Source organism: Lepidochelys kempii, chromosome 5, assembly GCF_965140265.1.
Source record: "Lepidochelys kempii isolate rLepKem1 chromosome 5, rLepKem1.hap2, whole genome shotgun sequence".
Lineage (NCBI taxonomy): Eukaryota > Metazoa > Chordata > Testudines > Cheloniidae > Lepidochelys > Lepidochelys kempii.
The window spans coordinates 19,315,258-19,340,231 of record NC_133260.1 but is presented as its reverse complement, the minus strand read 5'-3'; the positions used below and the strand labels follow the sequence as shown (position 1 = coordinate 19,340,231).

The window sequence follows — 24,974 nt, the reverse complement described above, 5'->3', positions numbered from 1 at the left end:
GGTAGAGTCTTATGCTGGATGGAACACATTGCAGGTTTGGGGCCCAGGTAATAGAAAATCCCTGTACAGATCAATTGAAACCGCCCCTCCCTTTAAAAGAGATTCATACTCCTTCCCCTGTCCCAGAGCTCAGCAACAACAAGATACATAACACTAATCTCAAATCCCTGCCGAGTGTTCCTTGCCATGGAATGCAACTGAGCCCTCAGATAGTCTTAAATGCAACTTCAAAGGGCTGTGGGATTGCATTTTGCCCCAACTCCCTGACACATTAGGCAGCCATGAAGTAGTTAGTGACGACTGGAGTTAATGATTTTGGCTTTCGCACACCTGGAGCTGTGGCTTTCATCCAAGATGGTTCTTAACCCTCTGGAAATGCACTGCACCGTCATCATTGGTGTGTAGTGATTTATATATGCTTGACAAAGCCACGTTAACAAAATAAGACTATTTGTCACTCCAGAGCTGTAGGGAGGCTGTTAGTGAAAAAGAAATGGCCCTGCCTCGCAGTACCTTTGCCAAGAGAGATTGTTAATCTTACAAAGGGGCAGCGTTGAATATTTTTAAAAACCAATGGCTTCACTTGCTGCTCTGACACTCTCACCTGGTTAACTCATTGGCAATAGACTTTGAAAGTGCCCTGCCTTTCCTGTGTTTACAAATCAACCACAGAGGGAAACTGGGCCGAGTTCCTCTCTCCCATGGGCTGCAGCCTCTGCTGCTAGGAGGAGAGAGGGGTGGGGCGGGGCCAGGTCCGGACTGCACCGTCCCCGGACGTGAGTGCCCGGGAGAGGAGCAAGGGAGTGGAGAGAGCCGAGGAGAGCAGGTAAGGAGGCCAGCGAGCTGGGGAGGTGAAAGGAGCATTTCAGGGCCCCTACAGAGCGCCCAGGGGCTGGCCGCCCCTCCTTCCCCGGATCCGTGAGAACAAGGGAAAGGGCTGCCTGCCACTTCCCGTCCCTAGAGATTCAGGGGCTTGATCATTTGAGGCTGGAAATGCGCAGGTGTGGAAGCTGGGTAGAGAGGACTCAGCTGATTTTTATCACTCATGATCTGCTTTTTATGCCAGCTCTCTAGGTTGGGGGCTGGATGGAAAACGCTGGGCACGGCTTGGATGCCACTGCATAACACAAGACTTAGCAATAGGGTTTCCTCTCTGTCAGGTTTCAGAGTAGCCGCCCTGTTAGTCTGTATTCGCAAAAAAGAAAAGGAGGACTTGTGGCACCTTGGAGACTAACCAATTTATTTGAGCGTGAGCTACAGCTCACTTGAAACCCTTTGGGGTTTTGCACGCTCTCCCTGGGCAGGAATGCTGTGGCTGTCTAAATGTGTGACATGCAGGAGATTAGAAATGTGACCAAAGTGAGGGTGGTGGTGTGTGTTAAATTTAGCAGAGCTTGTTGGTGGAGAATGAGAGTGCTTGACTATCATTTAGGGACCCATCCTCCCAACCCTTTACTTGTTCAGACCCTCCTGTGAGTAACACTAATACTAGTAACTAACGTGAGAAAGGGACAGGGTGAGTGAGGATATATCTTCTTATTGCATGCCAGCTTCTGTTGAGGGGAGAGACACGCTTTCGAGCTACACAGCGCTCTTCTAGCTTTAAGCTTGTCTCTCACTCCAGCAGAAATTGGTTCAATAAAAGATATGACCTTATTCACCTTGACTTTCTAATATCTGAGGCCCAACATGGTGACAGCAACACTGTCTACGTGAGAAAGGGATCGGCATTGCAGACCCCTTAATGTTTGCTGTGTGTCTCTGGTAATGGAAAAGTAAATATTTGCATGTTTTTTTTTTTAAGTTGAAAAATCCAGGCGTGTCTTGTCCCCCGTGCCCCTGCCCACTCACACCCCCATGCACATGTGCTTTTAGTAAAGAGTAAAATAAATAGCTGATTATATTTTCATGGGGAAAATACTCTAGTATGATAGTTGCCTGAACTATTTATTGTAAATAAATTATCCAGTGAATCTAGCTCATTTAGCAGTACACATATTCTTCATAAACTTATCCTGAGTTCTATAAATATATTTGCCAAACAACTCAGATGAACAATTTTTCATTTTATGGGTTGTTTGCGAATTGTTCCCTTTGACTATTTGCAGTTATATTTGTGCTGTATGATTGACAACCAGCATCATCTGATACTGTTTCTGTACTGTGATTGGATGAGAGAACCCTTTTATATTGGAGAATAATGAACAGTAAACATTCCTCCCTGAGCACAAATAGCCACGTTCACATGTAAGTACAGGTATTCATACAAACTATTGCTCAAACATTCATGAGAACAAAATACCTCAAGAAACTTTCCAAAGATATTCATGAATAGCAAATTAAAAGGTGAATACATTTTTACTGAATATTGTTGAATCAAATAGCTACTCATCATTGAAATTAATGTATGCAAACACTGCATTGTAGTCATCCAATTCTAACTTGTAGCATTCAAATCTATTCTGTACTGAGAAGAGTTTACAACCAAGTGGAAAATATGTGTCTGCTTCATGCTGGTTGTCTGAAGATTAACTTTAAATAATCCAATTTGGATACTCAAATTCATTGCTGCCCTTTAAAATAACTACGAACCAGCCAACCCATAGACCAGAGGTGGGCAAACTTTTTGGCCTGAGGGCCACATCAGGGTTCTGAAACATTATGGAGGGCCAGGTAGGGAAGGCTGTGCCCCCCAAAACATCCTGGCCCCTGCCCCTGATCTGCCCCTTCCCGCTCCCTGACTGCCCCCCTCGGAACCTCTGACCCATCCACCACCTCCCCACTCCTTGTCCCCTGACCGCCCCCCTCCCGGTACCCCCTGCCCTTAACCACTCCCCCAGGACCCCACCCCGTTTCCAACCCCCCCTGCTCCCTGTCCCCTGACTGCCCCGACCCCTATCCATACCCCTGCCCCCTGACAGGCTCCCTTGAGACTCCCATGCCTATCCAACCCCCCCCCCCCGTTTCCTCTCTCCTGACTGCCCCCCCCCCAGAATCTCCACCCCATCCAACTGCCCCCTGACGGCTGCCCGGGATCCCTTGCCCCTTATCCAACCCCCCGCCCCCTTACCATGCCGCTCAGAGCACCAGGGCAGGCTGGCGGCTCTCACAGCCCCACTGTCCAGCAGGAGTTTGCAGCCCCGCTGCCCAGAGTGCTGGTGGTACGGCGAGCTGAGGCTGCGGGGGAGGGGCTGGGGGCTAGCCTCCCCGGCCGGGAGCTCAAGAGCCGGGCAGGAGGGTCCTGCGGGCCGGATGTGGCCCATGAGCCGCAGTTTGCCCACCTCTGCCCTAGACCCTAAAGCTAATCATGTAAAAGAGATTTTCATAGCAGGTAATAGCAGAGTGTGAAAAGAAGAATCAAACTCTGACACAGAATAGATATTTCTACTTTTATAGGACCTATTCTGAAAAGATGTTTATAGTAAAGGAGCTAGTTGTCACGCTTCTATGGCGAACAGTGCTTTGGACCCTTTTAGTCCTTCTCAAGTGGACCTTTAAGTGACAGGCTGGGCTTGCTGCCCCTCCAACTGGGCGGAACTGCGTGGTTCATCCATTCTGGGACTGCCTCTCTGCGTGTCAGCTCCCTATTTTCCCAACTGTGTTAACTCAACAGGCCCAGCTGCGTTTGGCTCTTGTAAACCCTTTCACTTCAGGGACATGTGATGGTTTAGTGTCCCATTGAGCTCTCTTCTCAGTTGTGGCAAAACAGATCTGTCGCCAGGATTGGGGCTGTGGAATTGCCTTATCATGCTGTAATTAAACCTGGCTGTTGAGTCTGAGTGTTGGGATGCTCCTTATCTGGGCCATTTTATTGCCTTTCTGTTTGGTTCCCATAGCAAGCTCTTTGGATCTAATTCATAGCAAGTAACCCATCATAAACACAGAAAGCATGCACCTTATTCACAAACTATAATACAGATGTTTCCTCGCTTGTTACACCTGGCAGCTGCAAAGCTGACAGAGAAAATGTAACTTGCTTCACAAGTGGCAATTTTAGAATATTGCAGTAGAACACCCATGTCAGACACAAGTTGGCATCTACCCAGTGTGCCAAAGGATTTCTTCACGAATGTCATGCCCTTTAGACTCTGCTTTCTGAGTGTAAGACAAGTGAATTTCTTTCTACTCCCAAGCTCTGAGCTGCATAAAGTGTGTGTGTGGGGGGGAGAAATCAAGTTCCCTGTATCATTTAATTCTGTTAACATGCTTTAAAACGTAATAGAATGTCACTTCAAAAATGATATTTAACAAACTAGTGGTGCCATGTTAATTGTTGGCATTACAAGGTCAGTACAGTTCTATTAAGGATCTTATGCTGTGTCCTTTACCGTGGTATCGGAATGACCGTACAGAAATTCTTGTGTAGTGTGAAGATTTCTTAGATGTGTAAAGAACCTATGACCTGCTTTTCAGAGGTGCAGCTCTGTGTATCTAGATGATTTAGCTCTCCTCCTGGACTCTGTCAAACTGAATACCTTCCATGGTGTGACATACCAGGGTACAATCCAGACCAATGAGTAGCTGTGTCACCCCTCCCTGTAACCTGGTGTGCTTTTTACAATGCCTTGCTGCTGCAGCCTCCAACGTGGACTGCTCACAAACGGCCTCCAACATGTAAGTCGCCCCCAGCTATGTCTTTGTGTGTTTTGCAGCCAGCAAGCCACACCCTGGCTCTTATCAGCCTTAAAGATTACCACAGGGTGACCCAAGCACACCCCTAGTCTGAGATTTCCCCTCAGAAATTTATGTCCTGTACTGCCCAGCCCTCTCCTAGACAGTACAAATATATTAAGTCTGTTTATTCCTTTAAGGGAATAATCTGTTACCCCCAAATGGAGTTATGCAGATACTTCAACTAGAACACACTGTATTAGATAAAACAGTAAAATTAGTTTATGAACTACAGAAGAGACCTAAGTGAATATAAGCAATGAGGCATAAATGTCAGAAATCGTTAGAAGAAAAATAAAGATAAAATGCCTGCAAAGTTTTCTCACCACATGCTTCCAGCAGTCTTACTGACCAAACTCTTTAGGTCAGGACTCCTCCTCCAGAGTCCAATGGCTGCTTCCTTTATTTTTGAAGGTGCAGAGAATGTGATGGGCAGAGAGAAGGGGTGTCTTGGGGTATTTGCCCCTGCTTTTTATAATTTCAGTCCCCCTCTTGAAAAATATTTCCAGCTGGGAGCAAGGTGGCAGACAGTCTGTGTGGAAGGACATTCCATTCTGTTTGTTTGCTAAGATGTAGATTTTTTTTTTTTTGTTCCTACCCATTTCCTACCAAAGAACGGTCACTTAGCAGGTAATGGTCCATCAGGCTTTTTTACACCTGGCAGAGGCGTCATCTTGCTCTTTGTCTCTGAGGAACTAGTTTGGCCACTCCCCAGATTTATCTGGAAAACATGCTTTTGGTCAAGATCTCAGCTTTTTTTTATAACTTCACATATAACACTGCTATGTGCATTTTCCATGATATTATTGATCAGCAAATTGTGAGGTGTCATTCAAAAACTCATAAGGTGCACCTTGGACAAACACTATTACAATCGAACACATCACTGGCCACCGACAGTACCAGGAGGTGTGAGCCGGTACGACATTGTGCATCCACTATGGGAAAGAGACCAAGAGGCTTTTTCCATTGGACCATATGAACTGGAACCATAAACTCACTGAACATTAAATCCCACCAAATGAGGGTAGATCCATCCACGTCATCGTATCCACTCATTATACTCCATACCTGAACATAGCCATTATGTGGACAACATACCCCCATATCTCAATGTCTGTACTTTGACCGGTTAAACTTTTACCCCAATCGGGGAGATTGCAGATTATGTATTCCTTATGCCACCCGTTCCTAAAGCAAATTTCACACCCCTTGATAATCTGTACCTTATTCCCTGATAACCAGAAAGGTGGGGGGAGCGATAGCTCAGTGGCTTGAGCATTGGCCTGCTAAACCCAGGATTGTGAGTTCAATCCTTGAGGGGGCCATTTAGGGATCTGGGGCAACTATGGGGATTGGTCCTGCTTTGAGCAGGGGGTTGGACTAGATGACCTCCTGAGGTCCCTTCCAACCCTGATATTTTATGATTCTAATAGCATGTAGGGTGTGAACATAGGTATATATTCTCAAAAAGAAAAAGAGTACTTGTGGCACCTTAGAGACTAACCAATTTATTTGAGCATGAGCTTTCGTGAGCTACTGCTCACTTCATCAGATGCATGCCGTGGAAACTGCAGCAGACTTTATATATACACAGAGAATATGAAAAAATACCTCCTCCCACCCCATTGTCCAGCTGGTAATAGCTTATCTAAAGTGATCATCAGGATTACCAGCTGGACAATGGGGTGGGAGGAGGTATTTTTTCATATTCTCTGTGTATATATAAAGTCTGCTGCAGTTTCCACGGCATGCATCTGATGAAGTGAGCTGTAGCTCACGAAAGCTCATGCTCAAATAAATTGGTTAGTCTCTAAGGTGCCACAAGTACTCCTTTTCTTTTTGCGAATACAGACTAACACGGCTGTTACTCTGAAACTAGGTATATATTCTGTCACATATTTAATGACTTGGAGACCAGGCTGGTTGCATTGGTAGATGGTCTCCTGCTTGCTATGTATGAAGTGGCAGTGTCCAAGCTGGCATTATTTAATCTATCAGCGCCTTGAGTACTGTTGATTGCAAGGTGGTGTTGAACACACCTCTGGACCACAGTAGGAATGGAGGAAGCTATTTTTTGGGGTTGCTCCATTCATGATGATCATTCACAACTAATTTTTGAGGACAAGTTTTCCTCCTCTCTGATGGTGTTCGTATAAGGGGTTCCATAAGGTTCTGTCTTGTGTTCCCTGTGGAATGTGTACATGGGACCCTTAGAAGGGTTAGTAAGGAGACATGAGTCTTCAGTATATTGGTGATATGCAGATGTCTCTCACCATTCTGTCCAACCCAGGCAAGCTGTGCTTTCCCAGTATTTTGTTAAGATTGGGGTATACATGAGGGCTAACCTGGGAAGACTCAATCTGGATAAAACTAAGGTAATGTTGACTGGGGAAGCAGCTACAAGACATGGCTGGGATTATTTTAGTCTCTTAGACTGTGGTATGTGTCTGTCCTCCTCTTGTTTGTGTTCACAAAAATCTAGGGATATGGTTAGATTTCCAGCTACTCTTAGGTGGCAGCAGTGGTCAGGATGATACTCATCTTCATGTGATTCTAGCCAGAAGGTTGTGAATTTTGTTGCTGGATGCAAGCCTCAGTGCTACTGGTCATTGTTTTGTCACCTTGAGGTTAGACATCGGCTGTGAGATCCACATGAGGCTATGCCTGTTCAAGACCATTGTGAACTAAAGCAGGTATTGAATTTGGCAGTCCACTGATTGTGTTTTCTCTTGCCATGATCTTCACTGACTGCTTGGTAGTCTCCTGGAGAAGTTTAAGATCTTGTTCTATGGGTCAAAAGCAATCAAGTGTTTATAACCCATCTGTTTGAGTAAACATCTTTCACCATCAGTACTGGTGCAGCTGTGATCAGCGGAGCTTCCTTGGTTTATAAGAAAGGGGCTGCTGGTGAGTCTTTTTCAACTTTGGACCCCTCATGTTTGGGACTCACTCCCAGACTCCTGTCTAAAATAGTCCAAATCCCTTGACATTCAGGACACTCTGAAATGTCTGTCTATGATCCCAACTTTTGGGTGAGTGGTGAAAAATTGTGAGGTGGTAATGGTGAGTTCTTTGTTCACTTTCCTTGATTGTTGGCAAGGGAGTGACTTGAAATTGCTGGATTTGTAATTTTGTAAACTTTACAAAAATTTAAGACTCCAGTTTTTAAAAAGAGCACCCAAAGCTCATATGTTAAAGAAATTACAGTTTCTTTATTTTTGTTTTCTGCCTGAGATGTGTACTTGAAGTATATGAAAGTTAAAACTTCTGTAGCCTGGATTAGTTGCCGATGATTCTTTTAGCAAAATGTGCAAGCCAGGTCCATGTGCTCATGGTGGTGGTGACATTCCTAATTTATTACAGCGTTAAGAGTTTCAAATGGCCTAATTGGGTTTTATGAGAAAATGCCTTAATTAATTAAATGTGCTGACTTGATGGTACTTCCTGTTAGTAAGGCAATAATTTTAGTCTGGGATGAATAAACAAGGGCTGATGCTGTAGGCCAAAGCCTCGTGTAGCACAGGAATCAGATTGTTGTTGCTGAGTTAAATGGAAGCAACCATAAGTTCTTATTAAATTGACATTTTGTGTTTTTAAAATCTCATTTAAAATGTGATTATTTAAAGTACAAAACCCAAAAATAAGCTGTAAACTTTGGAAAAACCTCACTCTGTCTACTGCTTCCTCTTCCTCCGCTAATGTTTTAAACCTTAATAAAACATTGCACAGATCAATTGGATCTTATTGTTGCAGGAACAATTGTTAATTAATTTCAGATACTCCAAACATAGACATTTGACAACCTGACTTTTAAAAAAATATATACATTAATCTGATTCTATATATGGCAAATGGAGTGCAATATATGCATATCGTCTGAGATATGCTGTTTATATACATGTTCACTTGAGATTAATCCAACTGACACTGGATGTCACCATTGTACCACAGAAACATAACTGCAAGCAGGTTGGGACCTCATTCTTGGTGTGTAAATCCAGTTTTCCCATGCTTAAGAAAAAAGCGTTTTGATTTGTGACTCTCCCACTGCCATGAAAAAACTCATATTGTGGAATGCTACAACACTGAGTCCAGTCTTGCCACTTACTCAAAGTGAGCCTGTCAAGGTTCCTCCCCGACTCTGAACTCTAGGGTACAGATGTGGGGACCTGCATGAAAAACCTCCTAAGCTTATCTTTACCAGCTTAGGTCAAAACTTCCCCAAGGTACAAAATATTCCACCCGTTGTCCTTGGACTGGCCGCTACCACCACCAAACTAATACTGGTTACTGGGGAAGAGCTGTTTGGACGCGTCCTTCCCCCCAAAATACTTCCCAAAACCTTGCACCCCACTTCCTGGACAAGGTTTGGTAAAAAGCCTCACCAATTTGCCTAGGTGACTACAGACCCAGACCCTTGGATCTTAAGAACAATGAACAATCCTCCCAACACTTGCACCCCCCCTTTCCTGGGAAATGTTGGATAAAAAGCCTCACCAATTTGCATAGGTGACCACAGACCCAAACCCTGAACAGTGAAAAAGCATTCAGTTTTCTTACAAGAAGACTTTTAATAGAAATAGAAGTAAATAGAAGTAAAGAAATCCCCCCTGTAAAATCAGGATGGTAGATACCTTACAGGGTAATTAGATTCAAAACATAGAGAACCCCTCTAGGCAAAACCTTAAGTTACAAAAAAAGATACACAGAAAGAAATAGTTATTCTATTCAGCACAGTTCTTTTCTCAGCCATTTAAAGAAATCATAATCTAACACGTACCTAGCTAGATTACTTACTAAAAGTTCTAAGACTCCATTCCTGGTCTATCCCTGGCAAAGACAGACTATAGACAGACACACAGACCCTTTGTTTCTCTCCCTCCTCCCAGCTTTTGAAAGTATCTTGTCTCCTCATTGGTCATTTTGGTCAGGTGCCAGCGAGGTTACCTTTAGCTTCTTAACCCTTTACAGGTGAGAGGAGCTTTCCCCTGGCCAGGAGGGAGTTCAAAGGGGTTTACCCTTCAGTGTGAGTAGTCCCATGGATTTCTGTGGAACTGACTCTGCCACTCTTACATTGCATAGTCTTGGTGAAATCAATGCAACTACTTGTGGAGTACAGCGTTACTCAGTCTGAGTAAGATGGCAGAGACAGGAACTCCTATAACATTGAATATGACCAGTTCTGGGGTGTGGAATGAAGTGACAGGTGAAACAATACTTTTGAATAAGCAAATACTTACACTGAAATTATTTGGATTGCCAATAAAAAAATTATTGATATCTTATATGCTGTAGCATATTTGAATGTACATTCAGATGCAACAATTGGATGGGGGACTGCTTTAAGTCAATTGGGGGGTGGGGAAGTAACACATCTTGAAGACTTGCGAGGTCCTTTAAAATACGGAAATTATGCACAAGGTCATATTTGCAGCTGTCTGAAAGGCATTTAATTGTCTAATATGAGCCTTACTGTATATGTTGTTAATGATGCAATGGACATGTAGATGCATTTACGAAATTAAGTTCATTCTCTATGGATATTTGTATAAATAAAAGACAAAATCCACTTCTCTCCCAACTATACAGAGCAGTGAAATGCACGCATAATGAGTGCCACAGTGAGGCTCACAGAACATGTAACAAGAGATGACCAAGGGATGGAAGGAAACTATGTCCTTTATGGATCTTCTTCTGTCCAAATCACTGACGAAACAGAATACATAAAAAAGGTACAATTTTTTCATTATTCTTATTGTGCTGTCTTGTCCTCTGATTCGGAGGAGAACAATGAATACAACCCATTGCAAGTAAGAAAATAAAAAATTTGAATCCTTCTACACTGTCTAAATTTTCCAAGCTAAACAAGTGTGTGTTGACTTACTGAGGAAATTCACATTTCACTGTCCCTTAAACTCTATCCGGCCTAATACCATTATAATGGAGTCTAACACAAAACCTCAAGGAACACTGATCAGTTTGAGACAAGGATTTAACTGGGGTATGCACATCTGTCTTTATAATGAGTCATATGAGGGAGCAGACCAAATGCTTGTCAGAACGCCACTATGAGAATTTTGTACCAATTACAAAATTATGATCCTAAGTCATATTCATGATGCAATGTCTGAGGAAGAAATGAATTTTTGAAACAAGTGTGAGACTTAGGCCCTCTTTTGAGTCAATGAAAAGTATGATGATCCTGTCACTAAAATAAATATTTAAATTCCGTGCATCCATTTCTGCATTAGAGATCTCTTGGACAATATGATTTGGCTTGTTGAGGACAGATGCTTTATTTCTAGTATCCAAGCAAAAGAGCACAATGGTGATCATGCCCAAAGGCAACTTTTCTACATTGCTGCTGTCCTAAGGAGAATGTCCTGGAATAACTAGCCTGGCAGATTAACAAGAAAAAATCATCTTTCTTTTTGTGACCTATTTCTAATCTCTTCCCTGCAGATCAGATCCACACTAGCAAAGATTCAAAATCAGGTATGCAAACCATAAAATTGCAAATGACAAATCAAATGCAAAGGCTTCCCTTCCCCTGCAGCTCCCAGTCCCAACCTCTCTGCACAATGCCTCACATCTCCCCTCTGGCTCTCAGTACCACTCCCACTTTCATCCCTAGTCACAGTCTGTCTCGAGAGCATGCTCAGGGGATGGCACATACAGAGCCTTGTCAGCGCTAGGAGCTGTGAGGGGCTGGAGCATGCTCAGTGATGATGGAATTTGGGAGATTTTAGCCAGATCTAAGATCTATACAGAGGATGAGAAAATGAAGATTATTCAAAGGCTTAGCGATTGACCAAACTTTGGTGGATATGAAGAATATCAAAAGGCACAGCACTGACACAAAGGCCACCCTCTAGTCTATGCTCCAAAGCAGGGACTTTCTCTAGCATCATTCTGAAATGGCTGAACCATTTTGGCAGAAACATTCCAAAAATACTCATCCTGAAGGAGACACCTGGCATGAAAAATGTTAGCCCAAATAAATAAAGTCTGGCAAATATAAGCAACTAAAAGAGGGTCTTATAATGGGTAGTGTCAGGCAACCTTCATAACTGGCGACACTGCTGGTCCCAATACTATAATACGCCATATGCTGCAATATTCTAAACATTAATTAACCTCATGTACGAAGTTACACTCTGGAGAACCAAAAGCAGTTATGTATTGGTAATGATGTGTTTCAAATGTAAAACCCTGGAGAGCTGCACAAATAGAACACTGTTTTATTTAATATTGAAGGTGGGGAATTAGTCAGTACCTAGAAACTGTGGTGATTGTTGCTCTGTAATTACTCTAGACCATGATCCTGCAATGAGCACCATGCAGACCTGGGTGCCTGGAGCTCATTGCAGGGTGGGGACCTGAGATAGGAAGGTAGATGAGTGCAGCTTTACCTTCATGAACTCAGTCTGCTAAAGCTGTCGTTTACAAATTATTTTCATGTTTGTTCATTTTTAGCAGCCTTTCCGGGTGCCCAGAAATGAGCTGGAGGCTGAGAAGGACATGCTTAACTCCAGCTACAATCTAACCATGGAAAAGCTGAAAGAGACTGACCAGCAGCTCTTGCTTGTGAACAGGGAGAATGAAATACTAAAGATCAAGGTGCATTCCATTTTAGCAGTCTCTAATGCATATTTCAGCTTGTCAGCCTGAAGAGAAGATCCAGTTTTGCCTGGATTAAAGTTCCATTCCAGCAGTGGCAGGAAAGCAATCGTTCATTGTGGCTTTGCCCTCTCCATGAAGTGCAGTAACCCTGCAGAGTCTCATCAGATTTTCTCATTAGGATGAAATAGATTTTTAACTAGCTGATGGTGGAATTTAACTAGCTGATTGTTGGGAACTACAGCTTGTTGGGCTGTGCTCTGGGCTTGGATTTTCTTGCAGTGGTTCCTGGCATGAAGTCTGCTCAGCCAGTGGTCTAGAGCAGGTGTGCTTGTAACCAGTCAGAAATGTATCAGTCATTTTAAACCCACAACCTTCATCTCCAGTCAGGAGGGGCTGTTGTATCACATGGCAAATCTGCATCCTTTATTCAAAAATTAGAATTTAAATTTTATTTGCCATATATTTTAATGGGTTTGTGGGGGGGGGGGTTCTGCAAGAATTGGTGCTAACAGTTGTTCAAACAGGATAGCAACTGCATTATTTGTGTGTTACCTGATTTCCACACCAAACTTCTAAAGTGTGACATACGCTATTAATCCTATTGCAATGGCTTTTTCCAGCTGGATGCGACAAGAGAAGCAGGTGCACAGTCTCTAAGACATGCCTCGAAAAGTCTATATGAGAATTACTACAGTCGGTCTGAAGAACTTAAGAAAAAACATGAAGATGATAAACTGCTGATGCAGGTACAGCATTCTCCTATGTGTGGAAAAGGCAAACACTGGAGCATGCAGGGATACAAGTGTTCCTTCTCTCCAATATGCTGGCAACTCCATATGTCAACATGACAAATCAGTACCTTGGATGTATAAATAGAGACCTAACTCTTTCAAACACAACTTTGTGGGCTCAACTGATGATTCCTTAAAGGAGCCTTATTTTCAGAGGATGCTCAGCACATTCTGAAAACCAGGTCCCTTTAAGGTGGACACCCAATGTGGAGGGATCCAAAATCACGAGTCACTCTTGAAAATGTAGGTCAAGGCTTCTAATGCAGACTTCCATTGTCTTATAGGCTTAACTTTAACTACAGTACAATATAAAAAAGGAAAGCTTAATTTTTCCTGACTTCAAGTGTTCAGTCTCAGATTTGATGGGTACAGTGCTCAAAATAAGGCAGGAATAAAGGTGTAGAATTTGCCCTATTCTCTCACTGCTCACTCTTGGGGAAAGAAGCATGGATCTTTCTTGACTACAAGTGGTCAGGATTTTCACGGGGGGGCGGGGGTGTGTGTGTGGGACTGGCAACATATTGAAGAATAGCAGCAAAATGGTTTTGCTGAAAATGGAAATCATCTTCATTCATTGGTTTGGGCTTTTTTTTTCATTTTTCTCTAAACACAGGCCTCCAAACTTGAGCAAGAACAAAAACTCAAACAAAATCTAGAAAATGTCAATTGTGTAACTGAAAGACTCGAAGAAAAGTACAGCCAGATTACAGACCTGGAGAAACTGGTGCAACGAATGGAAGAGGTATGCTCATAGAGCCCAGCCATGCAGTTCCTGGATAGGCAATAGGAGTCTTCTCTATGCAAGGATCATGGCCACTGTCTCTTAGGCCATTATGTGGCTTTTGTTAGTATCTGCTGCACAATACCGAGGCCTGACCTTGCAGTCTGTTAGCCATGTGACCAGTCCTTGCTCATTTGCATATTGCTCTTGATCTGGAGCAAGTGCTATGAGTAAAGATATCAAGCTCTGTGGAACTACAGTAAATCTCAGTTTCAATTGTATTAGCTCCTACCTCTTAAGTAATAGAACTACAGTGTAAAGAGTGTCCTAAGCACTCTTTATTGTCAGTCTCAGGCTGAAATCTAATTATAAAGAAGAGTTCAATTACTTTAAAAAGTTTTTGGACCAGATCCTCAACTGGTATAAAAGCCCCCTGGATTTCAATGATGCTACCTCAATTTGCATCAGCTGAGCATTAGGCCTTTTAAATGACATGAGAGGTCAGGTTTTTATTTTTCCTTTCAGTTGTTTAGACACTAGATTTTTAAATCAATTAACTTACTTAACCTAGCTGCCATACATTAATCCTAATTTATGAGACTTGAAATGTCCTGGTTGCTAAGAGGAAACACCTTCAACTCCTATTCTTGCATTGTCAAAGTACAGTATATTGCAATATGCTATTAATCTCCTCCCCTTTGTAGTGAATTTCTTTCCAAAATCCTTCCCAAGTTCTCAGCTGATGCAGAAGCAGTGAGTGTTTACAGAGAACAACTTTCCAGTTGTAGTAAATAATTGTTAGCCAGTGAAAGGTATTGTAATGACCATATCACATAAAATTTAACTTTCACCATCTGTTCTGGAGTAATTAAGAATGCAGCAAGATTACACATCACTAATACAGTTCTGTCAAAAAGTCAGATTAAAAGCATTTAAATGCAATGTGCTTTCAGGCCATTTTTGTCACTTGTCGTGCCAAGGTGTGGTTTGCTCCTGCCACAACTAAGCGGCAGCCTGTGATTGGGAAGTAGAAGAGTTTGGTAGCTGTGGGAGTTCCCCCAGCAATTATGAGTGACTAGAGATAAGTGGGTGGGGGAAGCTCATTCTGAGTGGCTGCTGTGATGTCATTTAACAAGGGCACATGTGCACTCTCCCACCCCCATGCCAGATCAGCACCAGTACAGGAGCTGGAAAGTGGGCCATGTCTCCACCCTAACCCCCATTCATCACTCCATCAGTGCTGCTAGATTCTCTCCTTGTTCTCATGGTTAGTTTCAGGAGGACTGGAAATGTGGTTGGCTTATGCTCCTGCAGCCAAGTGGCGGGACAGCTCCTTGTGCCCTCTCCTCATTTTCCCTGATCCCTATCTTTTTGCACACCTGAGTAGAGTCAGTCACAATAACTCATCTTCCAATATTTTTAATACACCTTTGAACATCTTTCTCCCTGAGTATACTGTCCCGTACTGTGTTCCCCTGAAGCATTTCTCAGTGGTGTTCCCAAGCCCTTCCCTCTGGTACACTCAGGCAGTCCTCATGCACATCAATAGGTTTCTTAGCCCAGGACTTTCTTACCCCACTCCAGTTGCTTACCCCATGCACTGAAACTTGCAAAGGTGCCTACTATACCTCACATCCGACTGACCAGGCTGATAGCAGATATGGTTTAGCACTGTGTAGTTTGGCATTACAAATCTGCACACAATCTGTTGCACTGTGGAGCTGGCTGAGGAAAGGGGCTGTGGGTAGAATACACAAAGCTTCATTTTCACGGCTACATGCTAGGATCTTTTCCAGGCAGCTCCATAGATAGACAAGGTTTATATGTTGATGTTTTTGTCTCATATCTTTTGCGCCTAAAATTCTTTGCCATATTGAAGTCAGTTGTAAAACTTTTTTTGACTTCATTAGAGTCAGGGTTTCACCCTGACAGGCTAAGAAGATACATCCTGGGGTGGCTGTATGTATTAGTGTACTCTTTAAATTTACAACTAGGAATTATTGTACTTAGGTCACTAAACAGTTAGATGTGGATTACCAAAATTTGTCACTTAAAAAGAAGTTTTCTAGTTGAATCAATTTTAATCTCTTGACCCTCAAATCCATCTTTGCAATGCAAAGTACCACTGCCCTTTTAGTATAGTTCCTGGAGCAGAAAGTGTCTTTGAACACATATCAGTCAAAAAGCTAATCATCTTTACTGACAGGCTTTCCTTTTAAAAAAAAAAATATATCCAATTGAAATAATTTTTTTCCTCTGTAAATCAATACACAGCTGCTCCCTGGTAACCTTGCCTTTTCTGACCCAATTCTCGTTGATGACAGATGCTTCTGATCCTCGCAAGAGGGTGAGGGTATATCTGTAAATTGACAGCTGACATATCTCTGGTGGTTTTGTATGTTTTCAGAAAGTAATTGAAAAATTAGTTAATCACTTCCATATAAGTTTTGTATGTGCACATTATTACTTCTTCATTGTTCCCTAGGAAAAGAAAACATTAATAGAAAAAAAGCAGTCATTTGAAGAGAAGCTTCTATCAAACTCTGAAGATACGAAGAGGTGAGCAAATAGTGCATGAAGAAATGCTTTTTCTGTTCAGAAGGATTATTTCAAGTGAAATACCTAACAATAACTTGGCTAAGTTCTCCCGCGTAGTGGATATATACATGGTGTTAGGCCTAATGCCTTCACTGTCTTTACTTTTTAAAGAAGAATATAAATTCTCCTGTGACATGTGCAGTAGGGTTTCTAGACCTGGGTTTATTTACACCAGAGGTGGACAAACCTTTTGGCCTGAGGGCCACATCGGGGTTCCAAAACTGTATGGAGGGCCAGGTAGGGAAGGCTGTGTCTTCCCAAACAGCCTGGCCCCTCCCCTATCTGCCCCTCCCACTTCCAATCCCCCCTGGTCCCTGTCCCCTAACCACCCCCCCGGGACCCCACCCCCTATTCAACCCGCCCTGCTCCCTATCTCCTGACTGCCCTGACCCCTATTCGCACCCCCGCCCCCTGACATGCCCCCTGGGACTCCCATGCCTATCCAACAGCTCCCTGTCCTCTGACTGCTGCCTGGGACCCCCTCCCCCTTATCCAACCCCCCCGCTCCCTGCCCCCTTACCATGCCGCTCAGAGCACCAGGACTGGCAGCCGTGTCACCTGGCTGGAGCCAGCCACGCTGCTGTGCAGTCTAGAGCACCAGGGCAGGCCGGCGGCTCTCACAGCCACACTGCCTGGCAGGAGCTCTCCGCCCAAAGCGCTGGCGGCATGGCGAGGTGAGGCTGCAGGGAAGGGGGGACAGCAGTGGAGGGGCCGGGGGCTATCCTCCCAGGCGGGGAGCTCAAGGGCCGGGCAGGATGGTCCCACAGGCCACTGCAGTTTGCCCACCTCTGATTTAGAGAATAAGTAATTGTTCTCTACTACTCTGACATGTGAAGGCACAAGATCAAATCATGCTGTCCTCACTCTGGCAAAACTCTTGGTTCAATTAACAGGAATTCTGAGTAGAGGATAATTACGGATTGCAGGATTTGGCCTGCTTGAGGAAACCGTTCAACCCACCTCAACCCCCATCCTGTTAACCAGAATTAATATCTTAATGGCTTTTGGGGCCTCTTCCAAACAATACATTTTAATAATTTCTATCTTCTATTCAGTTCAACTTCCTCTAAAGCCCACCTCTCTCCCTAGGCTTCAGAGCCTGAGCTCCAGCCCAAGCCACAACCTAAAAGCACTTTCAATGTAGTTAGCACAAGCCCAAGTCTGTTAACCTGGGTTTGGAGGCTTACTGCCACAGGCTCTGTAGACGTACCCAACTTACTATGTAGTACACTATTAATTTGGCAGTGTGTGCCATGAGGAACTGTTGAAGAATTGCTCCAATATATTGTGCCGAAACTTTATTCTTCCGATATGAAGTATGACTGGTGCTGTTTTTCCTGTAATTGAATATAGTAGTTAAATATAATGTAAGAAATAAACTACAATTTTTCCTTCTTTTATATCAGACTACGCTTATTACCCATGAATTAAATTAGTTCACGTACAGCTAATATGAGTCAAGGCCAATACAGTGAGTTGGAATCCCATATGGAATGCAAATTATTGGATCTGGTCACTAAAGGAATCTTAATGCCTATATTTATAATTCATATGTAAATGTAACTTTGGCCAAACCCAAAAGTTTGGTGCTCAGATGGCTAGTTTGTATATTCTTGGTCAGAAAGCATACATCAGGTCACTCATTAGATCTTTTGTGAATAATAAATCCCCTTAATATCAACTGAAAAAGTTATTGGTAATCTGTCTTTTCCCCACCAGCTGTCGTGATCTTCAAGTGGAGATTTTCACTGTACAAGAACAGATTTCTCACTTGCAGCATGTGATCCAGACCCAGCATCAAAGCCTACGCAGTGTGATAGAAGAGGTCCGGTTAACCAAGCACGTTTAGTGTATGGGGAACAAAAATTAGAGACTTGTTTTAGTGCTTCCTTCACTTTGTGAAGTTTATTATTGATGATGTGATGATCTCCATCACAGGACATGCAAAACCAGTTAGCAATAGATGTTACATAATATTTTATATATAATTTAAAAAAAAGAAAGTGGCATCACTTTAAAAAATGGGGGTGGTTCTACCTCCCATCGTGACAGCGATTGAAATAGAATGTTGCAAGGAAGGAAGAAAGGAAGGTTTTTGTTTCCTGCAAGTGGGATGGAAGGGCTGAGATAGCTACCTAAGGAGCATAGGAGAACAGGCCCATACCATAGGGCTACATCAGGAAATACCGAGTCCCCAGCCAGTTTAAGGTAGATTGGGAATATCCCTAAAATGTGGCAGACCATGGATATTCACTCACTCACCAGGGGAAGACTTAGTGTAGCTTCTGAAATAGTGTTTGGTTAGCTACTTCTGCAGAGGAAGCAATGAATGCAAGAGCTGCAAACTTCTTACGTATGTTCCACAAAATGAACTGCCTTTTTATGGGGAACATTGAGTCTCTAATGATGCTTGGCTGCTGCAGTTACAGGCACTGTGTAAGACCATCAATAAAATAAACAGGTGTCTGGAAATCTATAGGCTGTTCCTCACTAGAGGCTCAAATCCTGCTTCCCTGATGCACACAAGCAGTCCTAGTGAAGTCCGTGACCAAAGCATAAAGGATTTGGTCCCAGATAAAGCTGGAACAAAACTTGAAGCCATTTTAATATTTATTACTTGACATCCCGTTTAAAGAGGGTACTAATATGAGCTACTGTCACAAAGAGTATTAATTTTTGCTCAGCTAAACTACCTATACAAAATTTAATTCACATTTTGTGAATCGTCAAAGGGTAGGAACTTCTCTCATCAGCCTTAGCTTGCTTAGGCTAAGAAAGCTGCATTTGCGGAACAAGTGTGTGGTTGGGCACAGAGGCCAAGAATTAAAAAGGCAGACATGTTACCTTTAGTGGAAGTGTGACTTATGATCTGTTTAAAAAGAAAAATAAGTCAGCCAGCCAATCATGTCATTACACTTTCTCTAGAGCATTTTTTTTATCATGTAGATTTCAGACTATATTGACTTTCTTGATCCTCATGCTCTAATAGTGTATCCCTCTACTTAAAGGATGGTTATTGAAAGTGTATCTAATATATTACAAAGTTTGAAAACTATTTCTAACTTTACTTTCTAACTCTTAGATTGAAGAACTGAACATCGGACTACAAAACCAAGATAAAAAAATTAAGACTATGAAAGAAAAGATAAATATGCTTGAAGCTCAGGTAAAGGGAAAGATTGTATCACACCAAACTCTACAATTGTGAGCCTAAAACTATTTCAACTCTGCATCTTTTTGAGTCTCTTTTTTTCTTCCCCCAAGTAGTCATCAAGAGATTTATACCATCATCTTCGGCCAACTGTATGGTACAATAAGATTCTTTAAGTATTTTTCTGAGGACAGAGAAGTGGGAGTGGTTGGTACAGTTGCAGGTGGGGTTTTTAAAAGCACTCAGCAAGGGTCTAACTCTGCTCTTATTGAAAACAATGGTAAGTTTGGTCAAAGTTAGAACAAAGCAAAGTGCTTTTGGAAATCTCTCACCGTACATGTCCCTATGTCCCTCGAGCTATTTCTATTCAATATACAGTACTGGTGAGTTTGGGAGGAAGAATATCAAAATTGCTAATTTCTATTTAACAATTATTATTTGCACTATGGTAGCACCCACTACTTGCCAAGCACATATTTGGAAAGTGCCAAGACACTCTGCCTGTCCCAAAGAGCTCAACCCGAGCGCGCGCGCGCACACACACACACACACACACACACACACACACACACACACACACACACACACACACACACACACACACAACATATGAAGACCTAAAGGTGAGGGATGAAAGAATAATTGCTTTTTTTTGTATCCACTTTCCCCAATCAGCCTTCTGCCTAATCATAATTCTTTAGTAATTTCTTGTAGGCCACAGGCTGGAAGTGGGAGTTAGGGAGGAGAGGGAGTGCTTTTTGAATTTCATAGGGACTGGAGGGAAGCAGTGTGCATTTTGGGATGGCTAGAGAGGAGGTTGTTGCAGTAATGCAGATATGAAATGAGTGTCTGGATGAGAATTTTAGCCATGACGATATAATTTAGACTCTGATCCTGCAAACACTTACCCACATGGTGAACTTTACACTACACAAATGCTTCACTTTATTTGTGGTAATATTCTCAGCTTAGGGCTTATAATATATATATATGTTGGGCATCATTAAGAGAGAGATAATAAGACTGAAAATATCATATTGCCTCTATATAAATCCATGGTATGTCCACATTTTGAATACTGCGTGCAACTGTGATTCCCCCATCTCAAAAAAGATATATTGGGACTGGAAAAGGTTAAGAAAATGATTAGGGGTATGGAATGGCTTCAGCATGAGGAGAGATTAATAAGACTTTTCAACTTGGAAAAGAGATGACTAAGGGGGGGATATGATTGAGATCTCTAAAATCATGACTGGTGTGGACAAAGTAAATAAGGAAGTGTTATTTACACCTTCTCCTAACACAAGAACTAGGGGTCCCCAAATGAAATTAACAGGCAGCAGGTTTAAAACAGCAAAAAAAGGAAGTATTTCTTCAAGCAACACATAGTCAACCTGTGGAACTCCTTGCCAGAGGATGTTGTGAAGGCCAAGACTATAACAGGGTTCAAAAAAGAACTAGGTAAATTCATGGAGGATAGGTCCATCAACAGCTATTAGCCAGGATGGGCAGGGATGGTGTCCCTAACCTCTGTTTGCCAGAAGCTGGGAATTGAGCGACAGGGAATGGCTCACTTGAGGATTACCTGTTCTGTTCATTCCCTCTGGGGTACCTGGCATTGGCCACTGTCGGAAGACAGGATACTGGGCTAGATGGACCTTTGGTCTGACCCAGTATGGCCATTCTTGTATTCTTAAAATGTGTGTGTGTTTGGATTTTTTAATAATGGCCCTTGCTCGCTCACTTTCCGCTTCTGAGGAAATATTACATGTTAGTATTTTGGAAAGCATTAGCCTACAGTGAAGAACTGTGCATTCTGTCAAAATAATTACCCCATATTTTCAGCATTGCATAAAAACTAGCCTCTTGCAATTTTACATAATCTTCAGTAGCAATACTGTTATTGTTTTGTGTGGTTTTTGGCAACATTTTACAGTTTGTAGCAATCTTTTGTGTAATGACGCATTGCAGCAATATAGTTCTTGACATCCCGTTGTAAACACTAGTCTATAATCCTGGAATTTACATTGGTACAGACATTAAATATATTACAAATAAAATGCTTTTCTGCCATTCAGAATCTTAATTTCAGTCATAGCAGATCCACTAAATTGATTCTAATTCCAGTATGTGTGGGGGATTAAATATAATCCACATACATATCATTAACATATCATATGTATTTATTATATTTATATAACACTAATTATATAGTTCTAGACATTTTCAAAGTGACCTGTACTAGCTAATTAGTGTTACAGCATCCCATCCAGGCACGGTTTGTAAGGCCATCCCTACCCCCAAGTATCTCAGTCTAAATAAACAGGACAGATCAAAGGATAATTGTTGTCAGAGTGAGGAGACTAATGCATCATGCAAGATGTTGTCCAGGCCATTGAGGAGAATGGGAGCATGAGGCATCGCAGCAGAATACCCTAATCAAAATATTTTGGGGGCATTGTTTTTTTGATGGAAGAATATATAAATATATACAAAAATGAGTGGAGTCAAAACCTCCTATTTCTATTGGAAAAACGAAAAGGAGTACTTGTGGCACCTTAGAGACTAACCAATTTATTTATTAACCAAATAAATTGGTTAGTCTCTAAGGTGCCACAAGTACTCCTTTTCTTTTTGTGAATACAGATTAACATGGCTGCTACTCTGAAACCTGTCATATTGGAAAAACGGATTTGATGGAAAATTTTCAACCATCAAAAATGCTTTTCAACTAACAAAAATACTCCTACACTTCAAAAGAGCTGTGCGGGATTTTCTTACCAACAGAGCAAAATCCAAACAGTGACAATAATGCTGGGCACAGGAACTTGATGTTTCTTCAGGTTTTGAGGCTCGACCAGCATGCCAAGATTTTCAAAAGTGACTGCATTGTATCCCTCAGTGCCTGTAAACTGTATTGACATTCTGGATGACCCAAAGGGCCAAATGCTAAACTGGTGTAAACTGGAATAGCTCTATCGAAGTCAACGTACTAATTGGACTTGTTTCAATTTATCTGTGTTGTTGATCTATACCAGCTGAGGATCGCACCCACAAACTGTATCTTTGACTTTCTTAAATGCTATAATATACTGGTGGAAATGCAATTAATTTAATGTCTCAATTTCAGAATAAAGAACTTAAATACAAGGTGGAATTCTGGTCTGCCCAACCCAAGATTAAAGTTTCAAAAGGTGTCTCAACAACGTAAGATTCTTTTGACGTTATTACCATGTATCTGAAATCTCTCTTCCTACGCTGTCTGCAAATGTTGTTAATCGTAAAAAATTGTGTCAAATGATTAATAAGTGCTATTTGCGTGTTAATGTCACATTTATTCCAAACTGCTTGAATTATTCTATTTTGGTCTTGTTAGAAATAGTCATAACATTTTCATGCTGTAGTTTCTTTATAAAGAAAGAAAACAAAAGCCTCAGTGTGAGAGAGAAGTTAAGTAATTGACATTCTACATAACAAGGGTCTTAATTGTGCAACTGGCAATAAGTCCATCAATGGTGCATCCTTCTGCCTGTCTCATGTTGCATTCTGACTTGCAAATGGCAGTGCCCTCAGTCTTGAAAGAGATGTGATGTCTGTCTTACTTACTGAGACACTGATGCAGTCAAAATCATACAACTACACCAACTAGTGAGCATCTGCACAAAATGTTGTCAGATCAACACTAAATTTGAAAAGTAGCTTTTAATAACTGATGAAGATGCTGAATACTGTGATTAGTATCAGACTGGGCTTAGAGGCTTACAGTTTCAACTGTAAAAACATTTTACAGTAGAGGAATGCCATCTCCATTAATGTCACTTTAACAATGTGTGAAATTACTTAGGAGAGAAAATTACACTTTCACCAAAACCAATGTCTGGAAGGAAAAAACATTAAGACCCTTTCAGAATACCCTCCGGTCTTGTGTGGGATCAACCTTAATTGCATTAGAGGAAGTGAATTGTTCACCCGAGGACCAGCACTGATGGGCTCTGGAGAGGGGCGAGAGTCATTACTACAGAAGGAAGGCAGCCATGATTCAGGACTCTGATGAGAGACTGTAAGGGGGGGAAGAATGGAGGTGGAAAAGACAGAGTGCATTTCACACCAATATCTGGGTACAGTAGAAATGTCTGGATGTCTGTACTAAGTTTGTTTCGTATTGGTGTGCTTCATTCTCTGAGTAATAGTTATCTTCTCTTTTTTAGTTCTTCCAGGATTGATGGGGTATCCCCCTATTCATTGCTAGCTAGGCTACGGAAGCAAAATGGTTAGATGAGTCCATCGGTGGTGTCTGTTCCAGCTTCCTCCATAAGGAGCTCTGTGTATCTACGTTAATGACCCTTCATTTAGTCCTTTTATATATTTTGTTATAATACAGCAACTTGACATGCTTGGCCACCAGGAATAGCACTTGTACAGAAGAAGATTCATTAAATGCATAAACAAATTAGGATTTAAGGCAAGAACTGAAGAGACATTGTGTTCTTTAACATACAGTGTAATCAAATGACAGCAGCATCCTATGGACATTGCTGATGGGGAAATATATGCCATTGTAACAGCTTCTTATGTATCAAAGAGCCCATCTTCAACAAGCATTTTATGGGCCAGAGGTACATCAAACAGTTAAGAGGATATTCAGGATTAACGAATTAAAACTTTCCTAATTGTATACAAAAAAGATTGTTTATCAAGTTTTAACACAATACTGTAATGTAACTAAGAACTTTTTTAAATTTGAGAAATTAATTGTAAAGGGCTATTTAATAAATTATATTTAATCTTTTCAGTCTTTCTGTGTTAGCATCTTAAACTTGTCATTTCTAATCTATAGTGTGTGTCAATGGGTTTTTTTTTTAGCTATCAGAACATGACATACTAATAGGTTATTTTAGTTTTTATATAGGCATTGGGTAGCTTCACCTAATGGTTGCACAAGTGACAACATGTGCTATGCATGTTGATTGCAGCATTTTCAGACTTTGGAAAAAGTCTAAAATAACAGTTTTAGGCAAAGCAAAAGCTTACCCTCTATGGCACTTAACTGAATTTATTGATCTTCTGAGACAGATAATATTAAACTGTTTGTTTTGCAATAACCATATGTAGCTGAAAATGGTCATCTAACTGAAGTGGGAATGTTGTAGTCTGGCTATTTATAAGGTAAGCTTTCTTCCCAGAGCCTTCAAATAAGTCATAGAATACCAGGGTTGGAAGGGACCTCAGGTCATCTAGTCCAACCCCCTGCTCAAAGCAGGACCAATCCCCAACTAAATCATCCCAGCCAGGGCTTTGACAAGCCTGACCTTAAAAACATCCTAATGGAGGAGATTCCACCACCTCCCTAGGTAACGCATTCCAGTGTTTCACCACTCTCCTAGTGAAAAAGTTTTTCCTAATATCCAACCTAAAC

General features: G+C 41.9%; 1 protein-coding gene across 2 annotated transcripts; it reads left to right on the top strand.

Annotated features, from left to right (window-relative positions):
* The first annotated feature begins 665 nt into the window (after positions 1 to 665).
* Positions 666 to 24,316, top strand: CCDC68 (coiled-coil domain containing 68). Of its 2 annotated transcripts, XM_073343578.1 has the most exons (11): positions 666 to 826; positions 10,264 to 10,406; positions 11,137 to 11,169; positions 12,151 to 12,294; positions 12,918 to 13,043; positions 13,702 to 13,830; positions 16,295 to 16,368; positions 18,127 to 18,232; positions 19,490 to 19,573; positions 22,689 to 22,765; positions 23,767 to 24,316. In XM_073343578.1, the coding sequence occupies exons 2-11, from the start codon at positions 10,284 to 10,286 to the stop codon at positions 23,831 to 23,833; spliced, it is 963 nt and encodes a 320-aa protein (XP_073199679.1). In that variant the 5' UTR covers positions 666 to 826; positions 10,264 to 10,283; the 3' UTR covers positions 23,834 to 24,316. The 2 variants fall into 2 exon arrangements, with proteins under 2 accessions (XP_073199679.1, XP_073199680.1); XM_073343579.1 differs by lacking the exon at positions 11,137 to 11,169.
* Positions 24,317 to 24,974: the final 658 nt, after the last annotated feature.